Source organism: Oryctolagus cuniculus, chromosome 6 (genome assembly GCF_051225735.1).
Source record: "Oryctolagus cuniculus isolate XC-2025 breed Fujian yellow rabbit chromosome 6, ASM5122573v1, whole genome shotgun sequence".
In the NCBI taxonomy this organism is placed as follows: domain Eukaryota; kingdom Metazoa; phylum Chordata; class Mammalia; order Lagomorpha; family Leporidae; genus Oryctolagus; species Oryctolagus cuniculus.
In genome coordinates, this window is record NC_142872.1 from 125,885,486 (window position 1) to 125,904,499 (window position 19,014).

Sequence of the window (19,014 nt, forward strand, 5' to 3'; positions counted from 1 at the left end):
AACTTCGCTGATTTGAATTTATAATATTTCAAACAGCGTTGGATAGCATATTTTCTTTGCCTAAAAGTATTTGTGACAACTTAGTAGTCTAGGAACAGGCACTTAGCCTAGCAGTTAAGAAACCTGCATCCCACATCAGAGTACCTGGGCTTGGTTCCTAGCTTCAGCTCCTGATTCCAGCTTCCTGCCCTGGCAGATCCTAGGAGGCGGCCATGAGGGTACCAGTAATTGGGTGTCTGCCACCCATGTGGGAGACCTGGCTCCTGGCTCCAGCCCAGCCAGCTCTGGCCCTTGTAAGCATTTGGGGAGTGAAACAGCTGATGGATGAGAGTGCTCTCTGTATGCCTGTCTCTCTTTCTCTGTCTCTCTACTGCTCAGATTTTTAAAATAACTCATTTTTAAAGACATCAGTTAATAGTATCACAAAATTAGAGACTCAGTTTTAAATAGTGATCATTTCAAGCCTACACAATGACTTCAAAAACAGTTTATCTAGAGTATAAATGTTTGTGACAGTGGCAACATTCACATATTCCGTGGTATAAATAAAAAAGGTGCACATTTACTTAAACTTCGTTAATTCATGCACCCAGCAACCCTTTCTCAAGTGCTTACTAGATGCCAGGTGCTGTTCTGGGCGTGGGATGCATCCGTGAATAGAAAGAGCCTCCTCCCTGCCCTTTGGTTGCAGTCCCATAGGCATGGGATAGAGGGAAAGGACAGAGGAGCAAAATAAAGAAGGAGGTCTCGTGCTGCATGCAAGGTCAGCATCCTGCAGAGCTAAACACAGAGCCCAGGGAGAGAGGTGGGGAGTGCCGCAGCCTAGGGACAGGGAGACTGTAGTGTAAAGCAGACTGGCGTCGGGGAGCCTCACTGAGAGCTAACATCAGAGCAAAGCCTGCAAAGCGGCTTGGGAAGGTGGCTGTCTGACGGATGAGCTGTCCACACTGAGGGCGGCCAGTCCAAAGGCCTGGAGGAGCTTGCATGGCAAATCACAGGATTAAGGAAGAGGCCACAGTGGGCCCATCAGAGGAGTGGTAAGTGAATGGACTACAGGTGGAGTAATCCATAACCAATGTGCTTGCAACCGGAGTGTTGCTGACTGCATTTCTCTTATTCTGGAATATTTGTACGTATTTAATGATATATCCTTGTGATAGGACCCATGTCCAAGCATGAAATCTAGGAGAAGTCATTTAGCCAGTGGTTAACACAGCCTCGTTTCACATCGGAGTGCCTGGATTTGATTTCTGGCTCTGGGTTCCTGTATCCAGCCTCCTGCCAGTGTAGACCCTGGGAGGCAGCAGTGATGGCTCAAATAATTGAATTTCTGACCCCACATGGGAGACCTAGATTGTATTTCCCACTTCTAGCTCTGGTGCTGGCCGAGCCCCAGTTGTTGCAGTCATTTGTGGGGTAAACCAGGATACAGGAGTGTATGTATGTGTCTTTTTTATTTTTATATTTTTTTAAGATTTACTTGTTTACAGAGAGGCAGAGAGAGAGAGAGAGAGAGGTCTTCATCTGCTGGTTCACTCCCCAGATGGCCACAAAGGCCAGAGCTGCACTTATCCGAAGCCAGGAGCTTCTTCCAGTCTCCTACATGGTTGCAGGTGCCCAAGGACTTGAGCCATCTTCTACTGCTTTCCCAGGTCATAGCAGAGCTGCATCGGAGGTGGAGCAGCCAGGTCTTGAACCAGCATCCATATGGGATGCCAGCACTGCAGGCAGCGGCTTTACCCACTACACCACAGCGCCAGCCCCTGTGTGTGTGTGTGTTGATTACATAAATAATGTTGAAATAAACATGAAATTCATTTGTGTTTTATATATACCTCATACCCATAGCCGAAAAATAGCTTTATACAGTATTTTTAGCATACCTGTGTTGTTATTGCAGCCCCTCACGTGAGATGCAGTGTTGAATTTCATAATTAGGACATCATGTCAGTGCACAAAAAGTTCTGGACTTTGACATTTCCAGTCAGGGCTGCCCAGCCTGTAGCACAGGGACCAGAGAGATCCAGATCTCTGGGAGACACATGGCGTAGGCCTCGGGGTCGCCATGGTGAAATGGGCAGGTCAGAGCATTTTGAGCAGCGCACTTACAGCTGTGCCCTAAACTTCCAGAAGACCCTTTGTGGAAGGAGACTACAGAGAAACACGGTAGCAGCAAGCAGGGAAACGGGGTAGGAGATTGTGACAGGTGCTCACCCCAGAGCTCCTGGCGGCTTACACTGCAGTGGATGTGTCAGCTGAGGTGGCAAGACGAGGCCAGGTGGTCAGATGCTCGATGTCCTGTCAAGGAAGAGCCCACAGGACTGCCCCGGTGCATCGGAAAGCAGCTGAAAACGGAGGCATGAAGGATGACTGCAGGATTTGGGGCAAGGCACTGGTAGGGGGTGGTTGCCATTAGCTGCGATGGCAAAGGCTAGATGTGAGTTGAGTGGGGAAAGTCGAGAGTTTGGTCCCAGACACGGGAAGCTGAGATGTCGGTCAGACATCCGAGCGACCACATGGATAGGCAGCTGCGTGTGCAGGAGCTGAGGGCTTCCGCGTTCCAGTGCCCTGTCAAGTCGCGAGACCGGATGCAGTCCCCAGGGAGGTCAGGGGCTAGGGGAGGGGAAACGGTGAGGGGCTGAGCCTTGGTCCTGCCAGTTCAAGGGGTCTAGTGCAAAAGAAGGGTCTTATTCACTTGAACACCTGCGGGTGAGTGGCCAGAGGGGAGGAGGCTCTGAGAGAGGACAGAAGTGTTGGCAGGAGCAGGGAGTTCCCGTCGTAGTCAAATACATGTGACTACTGACCTGGACCAGAGCTGTTTTGTTAGATGGGAAGCAAAAGCCTGCTTGGAGCAAGCTTGAGACAGAACGAGGAGAGAAACAGGAGACTGAGTGTGGACGTTCATGTGTGAAGAGGACCTGCAGGACGAGTGGAGAGACCTGAGGGGCGTCTGAGGGAGAAAGAGCAGGCCTGGCGGGCTGTGAGCAATCAAGGAGGCCGTCTAGAGGGGGCGGGACCTGCTCAGCACTGTCCTGGAGCAGGAAGAGCAGGGTGGCTCAGCGTGCGGGGAGGGGGCGGCCGAGGCAGGGGGCTCCGCAGGCCTGGGCTCGGGCACTGGCAGTGGGCAGCGGCGCTGGGAGTGCGTGCAGCATTTTCTTTGGTTTGCTTCACTTCTTCACTTGAAGGCGTCTTTGTTCTTTTCTTCTTTCTGCGCGGTGATTATCACAATAGAGAATGTGTGCACAGTGACTCAAGGGACTTGGGAGTACAAATCTGGTGTTGATAAGGGAGACACCTACAGAGCCGACAAGAGCTGGTAATCGTCCCATAGCGAACTTTCCCCAGGAGCGTCCGGCTCTGTCCAAACACTTGAGTTCTCACTGTGTCTTGTAGACCCTGATGCCCCATCAGGAGGTGTTGAGTGAGGCACCATCGTCAATGGAAGGGAGGAAGGGAGGAGAGCCGGGGCCATTAAGGTTCTTTCCGCTTCTGCTCTAGGACCCTGGAGAAGATCGTTACGTTTAAAACGTTCGTCACGCAGCTGAGCCTGGCCGTGTTTGATGACCTCAGCCACCACAAAGCGTCCGCGGAACTTCTGAGGCTCACGCTGGACAACGTCTTGGTGCACGCGGGCCCTGGGGCCAGTGCGCTGCCCGGGGAGGAGCCCGCCGCCGCCCTCTTCCAGCTGCACTGTATAGAGGTCTACTGTGGGGACCTGCAGGTGGACAACCAGCTCTATAACAAGTCCAACTTCCACTTTGCGGTCTTGGTCTGCCAGGGAGAAAAGCCAGAGCCCACCCAGTGTTCCAAAACGCAGAGTCTCCTCGCGTCCGGCACCGACCTGGAGGAGTACAAGGAAAACTGCTTTATCAAGCTTTACGTCACCTTAACCGATGGCAAGAGCTCCTGGCTTGATATTAATGAGTTCACCTTTGAACTGAAGCCCGCCCGGCTGTACGTGGAAGACACGTTTGTGTACTACATCAAAACCTTGTTCGACTCGTACCTTCCCAGCAGCAAGCCGGGGGCGCCCTGCGGGGCTCAGCAGGAGCTGCCCGCGCAGGTGACCCAGCACGCCAGGGCCCTGGTGAACCCTGTGAAGCTCCGCAGGCTGCTGATCCAGCCGGTGAGTCTGCTCGTCAGCATCCACGCCTCCCTCAAGCTGTACATCGCCTCCGACCACACGCCTCTCGCCTTCTCCATGTTTGAGCGAGGCCCAGTCTTCACCACCGCACGGCAGCTCGTGCACGCCCTGGCCATGCACTACGCCGCCGGGGCCCTTTTCCGAGCAGGTAAGGACACCAGCTGAGGGCCTATGGTGCTCTCGGGCCAGGCAAAGATGACACGCCTTGGGTTTGCCTTCACTGTCTCGAGTTACAAGGATGCAGTCGGTGGGAGGTGACACAGGGGGCTTTATCATGAAACAGAACAGGATTCAGATCTAGACTCTGCCGCATTAGATGTAAGATTTGGGGCAAGGTATTGAACCTGGCCAAGCCTCAGTTTCCTCATCTGTAAAATGGGTGTAAGAGTTTTCAGGAGGGAGGAGCATAGAGAGAGACACTGGCTTTGGAACATCACAAAGATCCCATCCCTCATTCGTCAGAGAAGTGGTTTGGTGAAGATGGAAAAAGTTCTGGGGTGGAACGAGTCAGCCAAGTGAGTTCACTCACGTCTTTCCCGTGAAGTTGTAAGGTTTCATTTCCTCTCTTCGGAAGCAAAGCACTACAGAGGTGGGAGATTGAGGGGGTGGGGGGGACAGAAAAAGAAAGAGAGTTTTGAGGGGATCAGATGAAAGTATGTCAAGTACGCAGCATTTGGCTTGGCTGTTGGTGAACACGCCGCTAAGAACAGCTGTGATATTAGCTGTTCCCTAACTCGGGCCTTCAGTTCAGTCTAGGAAATGCTTGCTTAGCCCCTTGCTAAAGGGCACTGAGGCCCTTTCTTAGCATCCTAGCACAGCCAGAGAGCCTAGCGCCGGCCCTTCGTTCCCCAGGCCTAAAAGAACTCCAGTTGTAGCTGGGTGGGTTTCTTCCTCGCTGCTCATGAATAGCTGGAGGTGAGGAATTCCGAGGATTTGTGTGCTCCTAAGGTGCACAAAGAGCCCTCTACCTACCGACCCGCTGTGGCACTGCCCGGCCAGCCAGGCGGCAGAGGGACGGCTGTTGGCATCTCGGCCTCTCCAGAGAGCTGAGACCGCAGGGGAAGAAGGGCCCTTGTGCCAGGCAGGTGGCCTCCTGCGCCGGGGCCGCCTGGGGAGGAGCGGGCTCCGCTTTCCAGACTGGCAGGGCAGAGCTGCAAGGGGCGCGGGATATGCGGACAGAGTGCTCTATGCAGAGTACTGTGCACGGGACATGGACCGAGTGTTGCAGGCCATGTGCACTGCTAACGCACAGGCCCGGAGTGGAGGCCCAAGTTCCCACTGCGAGGCCGTGCTAAAGCGCTCTCGGTTTGATCACCTGCCTCCTAGTAGTCCGCAAGAACTAAGGCGGCCCCGTCAGGCCTCTCCAGCAAAGACCCTGGAGATCTGACTTTGTGAATGCGACAAAGGAGAGACCCCTTGCTCTGTCCTCTGAGTAGCGTCGTGTTCCACAGGTCATCCCTGTGTTAGATTAAGACAACGGCGGTGAGTGACCCTTGTTGCTGTGGGTAAGCGGCCAGGAACCCTGCCCTGCCGGTAGATTACGTTTTCCCCATAATGAAACGCATACGCTCAGCAGGGCCATGCAGAACTCTCTTATAAAAGAAATGACAAGATCAGGGAGAGGGGCCCTGCCAGACGTGTCATTGGGATGGCTTGCACGACAGTGAGGAAAGTATCTCCCTCTTGCGAAGAAATCATTTAAAAATAAGCAGTTAACATTTCCAGTGTAATAGACGGGTATATTTCCAAACTGTTCCAGAAACTCACTCTTCCAGGTGGCTTTTGCTTTTACCATGAGAAGCAGGCACGTAGGTTACGGAGCTCTGATTCAGGCTCCCATGCGGTCTCTGCCTGGTGCCAAGCAGGGGGAGCGCCTGTGTGACGAACTGGTAGAGGAGCTCCACCGTGGCCCCGGGAGCTGTGCCCCTGCCACCCCACTGCTTGAGCGGTCTCTTTGTGGAGCATTTTTCATGAGTTTCCACAGAAGAGTCTATTTGGCTGTTTTTGTTTGTGTTTTGTTCTGTAATTCACCACCTAGAAATGCTGACTGTCCCAGTCTCGCCGTATACTGAGACAAGGAATTCTAAGATAGAGGTCAAGTTTTTCGAACCCATTGGCAGCTCACTCACTAAACAATCTGTGGGCAATCTGAAGTTGACCTCAAAGAAAGCAGCGAAGGAGTGAGCAGCGGAAGGCGGCCAGGGATCCCCAGGTCCCAGGTAGAGAAGGAGAGCATGGAAGATTATTCTCATAGAGGGGGAGCCAGGGCTGGCCTGGGAGGGGCACGCTGCCTCCTCATCTCACTGGGGTCAGCACTCACCCATCGGACACTGGAAGCTTCCCGGCTGCCATTGTTGAAACACCCTGGCCTGATTTCTTGTGCAGTCACTGGAAGGGAACTTAAGTAAAAGGCAGTTAGAAATGAATAGCCAACCTGTTTGCAGGAAAACGTGTGGCCTCATATTTCCTTGAGGTCCCTCTCCACCCGCAAGTCTCAGTGTGGTGGGAAGCCAGGAGACTCCCTTTTACCAAAAACTCCCAAACAAGTAAGCTAAAGACTCACTTGTTCAACCTCCATATCCATGGGTTCAGCCCACCATGAACCAAAAATATTCCCAGACAATGCAGTTGACTGAAAATGTACAGACTTGCTTGTCATTGCTCCCTAAACAATACTGTACAGTAACTGTTTGCATAGCATCTACATCCTACTGGGTAATCCAGAGATGATTTAAAAATACATGGGAGGACTATACAGGTTGTATGCAAATACTGCTCACTTGCTGTGAGGGACTTGAGTGTCCAAAGATTTTGGTGTCCACGAGGCATCTTGAAGTCAATTCCCCACAGATATCAAGGGACAAATATATTTACTGTTGGTGGCAGTAACCAAATAAGGAGCACCTGCTCTTTCTGCCCTTTCTGGCCAGCTCAGATGCCACTGAGCTTAGTTAGCTGTGGTCCACACATCCCCCTTCCATTAGGTACTGGTCCTAATCCAGGAGACCTCCACCCACCTTTCATATGGCTGGAAAGAGGTGGCCAGTCTGGGACATTCCACTGCATGTGCCCACTGTACTCATCCAGGTGGCCTATGGGAGCGTAGTCTTTGCTTGGCAAGAGTTACTCTCCCTTGTACACTGTTTTTTTTAAGCTTTTATTTAATGAACACAATTTTCATAGATACAACTTTAGGAACACAGTGGTTTTTCCCCCATACCCACCCTCCATCCCCTACTCCCATCCCACCAACTACTCCTCCCATTCCATTCTTTAAGATTCATTTTTAATTAAATTTTTATACAGAAGACCAACTCTATACGAAGTAAGGATTTCAACAGTTTGCACACATACACACACACACACACACAATGTAAAAAGTACTGTTTGAAAAAAAGTTTTGCAGTTAATTTTCATAGTACAACTCATTAAGGACAGAAGTCCTACATGGGGAGTAAATGCACAGTGACTTCTATTGTTAATTTAACAATTAACACTCTTATTTATGACCTCAGTGATTACCCAAGGCTTTTGCCATGAGATGCCAAGGCTATGGAAGCCTTTTCTGACCACAAATTCCATCAGTATTTAGACAAGGCCATAAGCAAAGGGGAAGTTCTTTTCTCCCTTCAGAGAAAAGTACATCCTTATTTGATGGCCTCCTCTTTTCACTGGGGTCTCATTCACACAGATCCTTCATGTAGCATATTTTTGCCATAATGTCTTGCTTTCCATGCCTGCATTGCTCTCATGGGCTTTTCAGCCACATCCAAATGCCTCAAGGGCTGATTCTGAGGTCAGAGTGCTACTTAAAGTGATTGTCATTCTATGAGTCTGCTGTGTGACTGCTTCCCTTGTTGGATATTCCCTCCTTTTTAATTCTCTGTTGTTATTACCAGGCACTTGATGCTATTTCTATAGTTTCTTTAACACTTAATCCTATCTATAAGTTCCTTGTATACTCTTTGGAGAGAAGGAGAATTAATAAGTCTCTAGATCATCCTTATTCTTTCAACCATCCCAGACTACACGGAATCTGCCCTTTCTTTACCTCCACACCTGGGCCCTCTCACAAGAATATTGCCCAGCACCCTTCATGTTCTTTGCAACCTGGGCTCCTGCTGGGGGGAAGGGCGGAGCTTTGGAATCAGGTAACCCCAGCCCAAGGGTCTAACCAGCTGGCGGTTGTGAGTGTTGGGCTCATCTCTGAGCTTCAGTTCCCTCCTTTCCCTACCTGTCTGTGAGACCGAGAAGTCGGAGTAAGACTGTGCTGGACTTGCCTCTACTCCTGTGCCAGGTCTATTCCCGGGCCCCACACAGCAGCTCAGTCATTGGTTTACTTGGCTCTGCTTGAAGGGGCATAGTTGTACCTGTCTCACATGGCTGCTGTGAGCATCGGCTGCACTCCCAGCACCTGCAGGTCCTCCCGCCGCGCTCCTCCTCCTCTGGAACCCACACCTACTCTGAGCAGCCCCTGGTGTTGGCTTCCCAGTGTTGCTGAGAAGAGGAGGACTCGCAACAGGAGAAAGTTCCTGTCCACACCAGCTGGGCCCGCGAGCCCCCCGGGACCCTGCCTTGGCCTGAGCACTCAACCTTTGCCATCCTCTCAGACCAGGAGCTGCACGGAGAGCCTGCCGCCGAGGGAGAAATGGCCCTCGCTCAGGTCCTGGCCCCACGGCCTTCCCGGCAGAGGGGAGGTCAGCGGGGTCCCGGAGCAAACTGCCTTTTCCGATTCCTCCTCTCTTTGGCCTCCTGCCTTTGCCTGTCCCTCCTGTCCCCTGGGTCTGCAGCCCCCAGTCCCCAGCCTGTGTAGGCCAGGGCAGCCTCGGGGGAACTCTGCACCCCAGCCTCATTCTCACGAGGCAGCACGCGCTGCCAGGCCAACTCCTGGCAAGCCCAGGCCTCCACAGGAAACCAGATCCAAAGCCACCCTCCTGGGACCTTCCCAGGGAACACTCCCCTCCTGCTAACCTAATCAGTACGTCCCTGTCACTGATGTTTACACAACCGAAGCCGGGGTTGAAGGGGAGACATTTGTCTGGCTCTAGCTCTGCTCCAAAGGGAAGCACTCAACTTGGTAGGATTGGGAAAGATTAAAAATAACTCCTCCAGCCTTGTCAGAAGTTCGCATCCCCTTTGCAGTGCCCCACTTAGCATCTGGCCTCCTCCCCGGGCCCAGGCCTCCCCTCCAGGCTGGGGCCTCGGCTGCCCTGTGGAGATGGCAAGCAGGCACCACCAAGGCACCTCCCCTGGGCTGGCCGGTGCATGGTCCCTGCACGCAGATCCCTTTCTGCAGGCACACGGGAGGCTCGGGCCAGGAAGTCTGCTGAAAGCCATCTGTGGGCTGCCCGAGGATCGCTGATTTATAAAGTTGCAAGGTTTTCCATGTATGCGTTCACCCTGAATGAGCTCTTCCCCATCTTCTGCCCTCGAGCCTAGTGTGAAAAACAGGCTGCAGGGAGAACAGGGTCGCAGTTTCCCTGGCGTTGTAAGTGCCGTGTTGGTGGCGCCAGTAACCCCTGCCCTCTGTCCCCCGCAGGCTGGGTGGTTGGGTCCCTGGAGATCCTCGGCAGCCCGGCGAGCCTGGTGCGAAGCATCGGGAACGGCGTCGCCGACTTCTTCAGGCTTCCGTATGAGGGGCTGACGCGGGGCCCCGGCGCCTTCGTGAGCGGAGTTTCCAGAGGAACGACCTCGTTCGTGAAGCACATCTCCAAAGGTAGCGTCCCCGGCCCGCCTGGTGCCGCCGCCGGCCTAGCCTTCCGTCCCCGTCTCCTGCTCCCTAAAGAACGCGCGTTTCCAGTGCCTTCAGCCTGCCCCTGGCTTTGGCTTGTTAGCTTGTAACAAAGCTCGTATGCAATGGCTTATGTTTTAAACAGAGCACTGCGTGCCTGTAGTGTGTGAAAATGTTTCAGAAACTTCAGAATTTTAAACCTCCCGTTGGGAAAACGAGGATTGGCCCAACTGTTCTTCCGTGTGATAAACACACAAATGTTAAAGGTGTTCGAGATTTCTGCTACACATCAGAAATCCTACACCATGTTGCCTCATCGCAGTTTTTAAAATGTAGATACAGTTACTTTGGTAAGGACCCGGACACACGGTGACAAGGACTGGGACTTGGAGGGAGAACGGCCGCTCTCCCAGGGAGCTGTGTCAACAGTGCCATCTTGTGGCCCACACGGGCGCAAGGCACCGACACCAAGCTGCCCCTGCCAGGAATCTGAGTGTGAGCCGAGTGCATTTGCTTGGTGATATTTTGGGCAGGTTGGCAGTGGCTCGGGAGCTAACCAGGGCCATGTGAGTCCCCTTTTCTTCTCCGCGGGAGGCAGGGGAACTGGGCAGAGGCCTTCTTCCCATAAAAGGCATCTTCCCGTAGACAGTGCTGCCACTCCATCGTAAGTGGGCAGGTTGCGGAAGTCTCTAGAAGGCCTCAGAACACTTGGGTTTGAAATATGAGAATCCGTGATCCGCACAGAGGGGCCGGAGCCTCTGGGTAGGAGGTTGGCAGGAGGACAGCAAGAGGAAGAAAAACAAATTCCAAGGACAATGAAAAGGACCACTCCCCCAGCCCCCAAATCACCGGGGAGGCCTGGGAGTGAGCCGCAGAAACTCGCGCGATGAGTCATCCGGACACTCATTTTAAAGTAAGACGATCAACACCTGCTACAGTGAACCTCAGCGGTAACTCTAGCAGCCTGGCTCACTGCGAGTTTCCTACACTTGTTCTCCCCTTCTCTCAGCAAGAGCCATTTGGTTTGCTGACATCTCTCTCTGTCCCCCTCCCTCCCTCTCTTTCTCTCTGTGTGTGTGTGTGAGTGATCTTTTCAGATCACTGGTAGAGATGCACCTGTGACAGTGCCATCTGCCATTTCTTCCTGAAGCCAGAGATCTGAAAACAGCTGAGCTAGTCCGTGGGCTTCGGGCTGTGCCCGCTGATGCCCCGGTTTGCTGGTGAGATAGAAGCAGTCTTGCTGGAGGGGCTCGGGGTGTTCTGAGCAAGATGCAGGAAGGAAAACCACGCAGCCGCGAGGCTCACATGCGACCCTCCCCCTGTGTCGTGCTCCGCGTTCCCGCTGCTTCCTGACTGTGGCACAGGGACTGCCTCGGAATACCACATGGTAGGCTCGGTGCTGCCCTGTGCGGCGACGGAGGCGATAAAGAGGGAATGCCTTTAACTCCTAAGGTGGAAAGCAAACCCTGCCCTTTAAAATCCGAGCAGGCAAATGCTACGCTTCCCAGGTTGGCCTTGGGGAGCGGGCCTTTAGCCTTAGAGTTAAGAATCCCAGCTCCGGCTCCTGCCTCCAGCTTCCTGCTAATGCTCCTCCTGGTGGTTGGGTCCCTGGCACTCACAGAGGAGACCTGGGTCACATTCCTGGCTCCCAGCCCCAGCTCCATCCTAGCCCCGGCTATTGCAGGCGTCTTGGGGAGCGAACCAGCAGATGGGAGCTCCCTGGCTGTCTCTCTTCTTAAGGCGCCTCACTGAGGACTTTGAAATTGGTCGGAGTGAGCCTTGACCACCCAGTGATAGGGAAGGATGTGCGACTCTTGGCTTCTGTGTGGCGACAGGGACTCTCGCCTCCCCCTGGGAAGGGTGCTGCCCGCCTCCTGCACCCGTGCGACTCCACCTTGCAGTCCTAAGGCTCCCACGCCACATGACCCAGGAGAGGACATGTCCCGCCACTGACACGGAGACCAACGCTGTGTTCTTGTCCCCACAGGTACCCTCACGTCCATCACCAATCTGGCCACCAGCCTGGCCCGGAACATGGACCGGCTGTCACTGGATGAGGAGCACTACAACCGGCAGGAGGAGTGGCGGCGGCAGCTCCCGGAGAGCCTGGGCGAGGGGCTGCGGCAGGGCCTGTCCCGGCTGGGCATCAGCTTGCTGGGTAAGAGCGCGCACCTGGCCGTGTGCACACAGGCTCTGCAGGCCGGGCTGGGCATCAGCTTGCTGGGTAAGGGACGCACCTGGCCGTGTGCACACAGGCTCTGCAGGCCGGGCCGGGCATCAGCTTGCTGGGTAAGGGGCGCACCTGGCCGTGTGCACACAGGCTCTGCAGGCCGGGCTGGGCATCAGCTTGCTGGGTAAGGGGCGCGCCTGGCCGTGTGCACACAGGCTCTGCAGGCCGGGCTGGGCATCAGCTTGCTGGGTAAGGGGCGCGCCTGGCTGTGTGCACACAGGCTCTGCAGGCCGGGCTGGGCGCCACTGGGCCTCCGTGGGGGTGGGGGTGGCGGGGAGCTGGCCCCTCTCTCTGCAGACAGAGCTGAGGCTCTGAGAGCCCCGGTGCCAGGAGCCTGCTCCTGGTGACATCCTAGACCCTGAAAGCAGCAACTGCCCGCACAGACGCACACGCCCTGCCCTCCTTTCCTCTGCTCTCAAGCGGGGTGTGGGCCTCCACGTGGCTCTCTAAAGGACCGAGACATTGGCTGGCTGTCCCCTGAGCACGGTGGCAGCACCCCAAGGACAGCCGCGTGCAGCTGTGTGTGTTGCCAAGCACGAGCGGCCGCCCTCGGCCCTCCCTGAGGGAGGCCCAGCAGGGGGCTTTGAGTGAGCAGCACCATGCCAGCGTGGTGCCAGCGCCGGGGAGGAGCCCGCCCCGGCCTGTCTCGGTGTCACAGTTTGCGGGCAGCCCGCTGGGACGCTGAGAGGTGCACGTTGCTGTGGCTGTTTTAAAATAGCACAAATGTTTGAAAATAGGAGACTTTGGAAAAATCTATAAAAAGGAAGCTTCAGTGCTGAAAGTTTACAGAGCAGGATTTTCAAGGGTAGTTTTGTTTATTTGCTTGCAAAGGAATTTAAAACTGTATGGCTTGGCCACCAGCCTGCCGCACATCTGAGCGAGCGTGCGCCTCCCCGAGATCAAAGCGGCCAGCAGCGCGCAGGGGAGCAAAGATGAGCTTGAGAGGCTGCTCCGCGCGCTCGCCCACCTTGGGTTCTCTGCACAGCTCTCGCCCTTGCAGCCGCCGCCAGCTGAGGCTCTGGGAGGAAGCAGTAAAACGTTACAAGTTCAGGTTAAGTTACTAGAAACGGCTGTAACATTCCGCGGTGTGGGGCACTGTCATCTGATAACGCGTGGAAATGGGGACGCGAGTGAGCACGCGCTGTACGTGGCTCAGCAACCCAAGGCGGCCTGTCCGGGGAAGGTGGTGTGGTGCAGTGGGCAGACCACGTGCCCCACGAGGCCGGAGCCCGCGGTTGGGCATCCATATCTCCTCTTTATGACCTCAGGCAACGCCTTCTCTTCTCTGAACGTGGGTTTCTCTCTTGTAAATTGGAGCCGCTGATACCACTGTTGGAAATATGGGTGGCCGGGTGCGTGGTGGGCATGCAGTGCCTGTTTGGTAAACGGCGCCTGTCATTGTTGTGTGATGACAGCGGGGGAGCTGGAAGAGGCGCCCACTTTCAAAGAGTATCCCAGCGAAGACAGACGCTCGACAGGTGGCAGGGGCGCTTTGGCTTGAGTTTAGTCCAGTGAGTGAAATCGCTGTAGCCAGAAAAGGTGACAGGGAGGATATCTTGAGGACCACTGTCTGGGGACTCTGGAATCTTCTTGGGCCCTTCGCTCAGTTCTACATGGCATTGCCAGGTGACCAGAAAGAGACCTGAGCAGGCTGGCCGGTGGCTGGCCCCACCTTGACACCGTGAGCCCTATAGCGACAGGACTGTGTGTTCTTCCCATCCAGAGAAGCCCGAGCCGCTGCTGCTCACTGCCACCGTGTCAGGCTGTGCCTGATGGTGGCGAGCAGTCACGTGAGGAGCCGGGACTGCACCACTGATGTCACCTTTTGTTGTTTTAAGCTTTAATTTATTTATTTATTTGAGATCTAGGTGTACAGAGAGGGAGAGAGAGAGAGAAGTCTTCCATCCGCTGGTTCACTCCCTAAATGGCCACAATGATCAGGAGCTTCTTCCAGGCCTCCCACGTGTGTGCAGTGGCCCAAGGACTTGGGCCATCTTCCACTGCTTTCCCAGGAGCATTAGCAGAGAGCTGGATCAGAAGTGGAGCATTGCAGGTGGCCACAGCACCAGCCTCTGATGCCACCTTTTGGGCCGTGGCTCCTGTTGACAGGGTAGAGAGCCACAGAGCTCTGACCTGTGCTGTGCCGCCTACGACCTCATGCACACAGGGCGTCCTCCAGTCTATGTGCGGAAACTGCCTAGCACACCTGTGATCTTTCCCCATCTCTCATCATTTCCAGAGACCTGTACATTCCGGGGGTGACGTAATTCCCTCTCTGGTGTATACCAGCTGCACCCGCCAGCACTGGCTCACCCCGGGGCTCCTGGGAGCACGGGTCCTAGCCTGGCTCACGACCTGAACATGCACCTGTTTCTGGACACACACACACACACACACACACACACAGAGTTCCCAGCGGCCCTCCCATCTCCGCCTTCCGTTACGTCTAAGAGGTCAGAAGCCTGTCTGTGTCCATATTCTCTCTGGATTCTCCCAGGTCTGCCCAGCGCAGGGAGGGGTGAGTCTGCTGGCTTTGGACAGACTAAAGTCGGAGCCATTAGCACGCGGTAGCTTGAAAGCCAGTCCCCCCTCCACAGGACCGAAGCTCTCAGGGCCCAGGGAGTGAAGCGTACTCGCAGGTTCCATATTGCCTCATTTCATCTTCACGGCCCCAGGTGCCCACGCTGAACAGTGAGCGGCTCAGGTCAGGTCAGGCCGTCAGCCAGGGCCTCCGCTGTGCCCCCATGGCTGGAAGCAACTCGAGTGTGGGGAGACCATGGGGAGACCTACTGGTAGAAGGCGGAAGGCCACACTGCCCATGAGCCTCCAGGGGCTCTGCGAAGCATGAGGCAAGAGTGGGGCTCTGTATGGCCCCAGGGCAGCAACGAACCTCCCTGCTGGCCCAGAGAGGCTGCTGAGGCTTTTGGATGAGCCCATAATGGTGTTTTTCCAAAAGCGACAGCTTTGGAAAACCACGGCGTAGCCTGCAGAACTGGCATTAGCCTTGCCCACATTGACCAAATGCGTTTCCCCAAACACCCACACTCCCCACCGTGCCCGGAGCCTGTGCTGGGGAGGCAAGCGCAGTGCCTGTCCCTGCTCCCTCTGCGGCCCCACCCGACCCTGGTCCTCCCTCAGGACACCCAGGGCACGCCCCCACAGGCCACCCACGGGGGGAGTGGCCCAAGGTGCCGCCTGTCTGGCTCTGACCTTTCTGGACACTAGGGCTGGCCTGGGCAGGAAGGGACACACACTCTGGGGCTCCCATTTTTGTCTGGCATAGGAAGTACTCGCCTGGGGTCCTGGCTTAGGCCTGTGTCTCTGTTGCTGTGACAAGGAGCAGGTGGCAAGGCCAGCATCAAACCGGCCACGCAGGTGACTGGGACTTGGAGAGACCGGTGACCTAGCAATTTTGCCAAAGGCCAGGGAGCGAGTCCCAGGGGAGGGAAAGGGCACCCATGAAGTCCCCTGGCTCCCAGAGGAAGGCACAGGACACACAGCTCCCCACATCCTGCCTGCCCCAACGTGGAGGCTGGGGAGACGCCCTCCCAGGCGCCCTGTGTCCCGCACCTCGCCTCATCACGTCACAGCCGCCTCCATGTGGCTGCCCAGCCGCAGCCCGACACCAGCCGACGAGGCTTGGGATCGGTTTGTACCCCGTGGAGCCTGGGAGCCAGTCTGAGTGGATGACGGGAAGTAGCCTCCCAGATGCGGGCACCAGAGCCCACCTCCCCACGGCAATGCCGCGAAGCAGCAGCTGGTCCCTGCCTGCCCCATACTCGCTGGCTGTGGCACCTGGTGACCAGTGAGGTGCCCGGGTGTGCGACGGGCATTTCCCCGGTGTGGCACTGGGCTGAGGGCAGGTGACCTGGACCAGCCAGCAGCTTATCAGTGACCTGGAGAGCATGCGCCCAGCGGTCTGCTCTTCAGCACGGACACCTTGCAGAGAAATCAGATAATGGGGTCCCAAAAGCAGCTGTTCACTCGGAGCCCTGTGCCATGAAAGGGTCCCAAGAGGAGATCAGGGTTCCTGCCTCTGCCAGGTGGCCCTGGGAGCCCCGTCTCAGAGCTGGAGGGCGGAGCTGCCGAATGTGTGGAGCTGTGGTGACCCCCAGCCCAGGGCAGCTGGGAGCAGCGGCCCCGGGGAAGGTCTGGGAAGGGACGCCGCAGGCCGGGAGGCGGCCCTGTCACCTCAGTGCTTGTCCATCTGTCAGCACACAGACCCCAGCGGCGTTGTCAAAGCCTGGATGAGAACCCAGGAGGAGCACGCCCGTAGCGTGACTGGATTTTGTGCAGCGGACTATGGCTGGAAATGAGCAGGTCTCGCCTCCAGCCTGGGGACTCTCCGTTCTCCCAGGAGACCCGGACTCAGTGGCACCATGCGGTCTACACTGCAGGGTCTTGTCAGGAGGACTGTGCATCTCGTCATCTCAGCAGGTGGGAGCTGAACAGAAGCCTGCGGCGCCCTGGAAGGAAGTCCGCCATTTTGAGCTGGGAACCCTCTGTGCCCAGCGAGCTCCGCGCATCAGACCCAGCTGCCCCGCCTTTGGCAGCCGGGTGGCCTCGGGAGCTCCTGAAAGTCCCTGCCGCAGTGTCCTCATCGGAGACACGATGGAAACAAAAAGCAAAACGAGGATCGTGAGGATGATCTTATACAGGCAAAGCTCTTCACACAGCCTCGGCACCTCAGCGTGGATGGGGGCCACGCCAATCGCTACCATTAACTACATTGTTATTTTTTTTTTAATATTTATTTTATTTGAAAGAGTTACACAGACAGAGGAGGAGAGGCAGAAAGAGAGGTCTTCCAACCGCTGGTTCGCTCCCCAAATGGCTGCAATGGCCAGAGCTGCGCCAATCCATTCTGGACTGACCCTCACAGACCCAAGCCGGGTGGGCCAGACCTCAGTCTCTCAGCCAAGTGGTACATAAGTGGATAGCAGCGAAGCGCGTAATGAGAGTGGGACTCACTTCCCGTGCGCGAGACCGCGCTCCCCGCGCAGGGTCTCGTGCATGTCGCGGCCCTGTCCTCACCGAGGCCTTTGTCCTTGCAGGGGCAATCGCGGGCATCGTGGACCAGCCCATGCAGAACTTCCAGAGGACGTCGGAGGCCCAGGCCTCGGCGGGACACAAAGCCAAGGGCGTCATCTCGGGCGTGGGGAAAGGACTCATGGGGGTGTTCACCAAGCCCATCGGAGGCGCGGCCGAGCTCGTGTCCCAGACCGGCTATGGTAAGTTGGTGGCAAGCCCAGGGGCCCGCCCCGGCCCTCGGGGGTGCAGGGGGACCTGAGCCGCTCTGGTCCTTCACGCGGCGGACGAGCAGGTAACGAGTAACTTTCCCTGTGCCTGTTCGCGGGGTGGGACCACACTAGTAACAAACCAGGACATGGCTGAGTAATTTCACAGTGTAGCATCACGGAACCTGTTTGCAGTACAATTAACAGACGTGAAGAGCAGTGTGGCGAATCCGTAGTAGCAAAGGAAGGAATCCCTCCTTTTCCCTGGGAGGAATGCGGGGGAAGACGCAGGGGCAGGCAGGGAGCAGTCTGTGAGCCGCAGGGGCCCGTGCGGGCTTTCTCCCCTGCAGGCGCCGTCCTGCACCTTCGAGCCCTGCCGAGTCTCCCGGCCACGCAGAACAGAAATGCGCGGTCCACGGCCGCAGCCTCTCGGCCAGCAGGCTGCAGGGAGAGTGTGGGCCTGCGGCCCCACGTGCGTGTACTTGGGTGAGGGGGGCGCATGCCAGGGCCTCCCCCGTGCGCCCAATGCGGCTCTGTGCAACCATGTGACCGAGACTCGGCTGTCATTGTTCGGGTCACGGGGCAAGCGGGCTGCCCGGCAGTGCCACGCACCACACATGGGCTCTCCTGCTTGTCAGACGCAGGACACTCTGGGTGGCCTCCCACACCTCAGCGGGCAGAGCAAGGCGCCCTGGACACGGGCACACGTGGGCTCTGCGAGGATGGCTCCTGGCAGCAACCCCCGCCCGCTGCCGCCCCGGGCACCCTTCAAGAGACCACCCAGCCATAGGCGTGCGGGCCTCCCCTCCCCGCGCCCCTCCACCTCTCCCAGAGACATCTCCACTCACACGGGGGCTGCCAGGAGGACCCCCTGCAACTCAGAAGTGGAAAAAGTGAAGCCCTCCCCTATCAAACGGCTGCCCCTTCCCGTGCACGGACCCAGGACGCTCCTGGACGTGGCTCGTACTCCGTCACTGCTCTGGGCTCCGAGAACGCCCCCGCCCCTCCCCGCGTGCTCGTCGGCCGCAGGGGCCCTCGCTTATGTAAGAGCCTCTCGGAGCAGAGCTTCACATGGCCCTTTGGGTTTCCATCACTCTTGTAAAACTTTTACTGCCGCACTGAAGGTTTTACAGACCACTAACTCTTAGTCTAATGACTGTGCCTCGTTCATAAACGTTTACAAGGCCTCAGAAAGCACACAGCCGGGGCCATCTTTGGCTCGCGAGTCTCTTCGGGGCCCTGTGTGGCTGCTGCTGGGTGCCCCATTGGGTGCTGGCCCCAGGGACAGCGCGAAGCCGGCCTCGGCCCCCAGAGCTCACGTACACGGCCGCGGCTTCCCAGCTGTGCTGTCCCCTAACGTTTAGTGCCGCAGCCAGGCAGGCCGCGTGCCTGTGCGTGTGTGCAGTGTGCTAGTCTGTGACCAGCCCTAGCACAGATCCAGTCCAGGGGTACCGTGCTGCATGACGTCAGCTAACGAGCGTGGCTGCTCTGGCAGAAATTCCGAGTGACGTGTGAGCACGGCCGCCCGTCTGTGCCTGGACTCGGGCACTTTCCTGCTTCAGTTTGCAGCTCATGTCGGGTCACCAGGGTTGAGAGCATTGCAATGGTTAGTGATTCTCTTTACGCCTGCCTCCAAAGATGTGACGTCATCCTGGGTCTGTAACGTGTATGG

The 19,014-nt window shown here is 56.4% G+C and overlaps 1 protein-coding gene across 20 annotated transcripts in view; it reads left to right on the forward strand.

Moving 5' to 3' along the window:
- The window catches only part of VPS13B (vacuolar protein sorting 13 homolog B), a 779,033-nt gene that overhangs the window by 754,303 nt on the left and 5,716 nt on the right, over positions 1–19,014 (forward strand). For all 20 annotated transcript variants that reach the window (XM_089336373.1, XM_089336374.1, XM_051844658.3 and 17 more), the window contains 4 exons: positions 3,499–4,292; positions 9,684–9,860; positions 11,863–12,033; positions 17,160–17,336. In XM_089336373.1, coding sequence (XP_089192499.1) covers positions 3,499–4,292; positions 9,684–9,860; positions 11,863–12,033; positions 17,160–17,336 — 1,319 coding nt within the window. The remainder of the gene's footprint in view (positions 1–3,498; positions 4,293–9,683; positions 9,861–11,862; positions 12,034–17,159; positions 17,337–19,014) is intronic.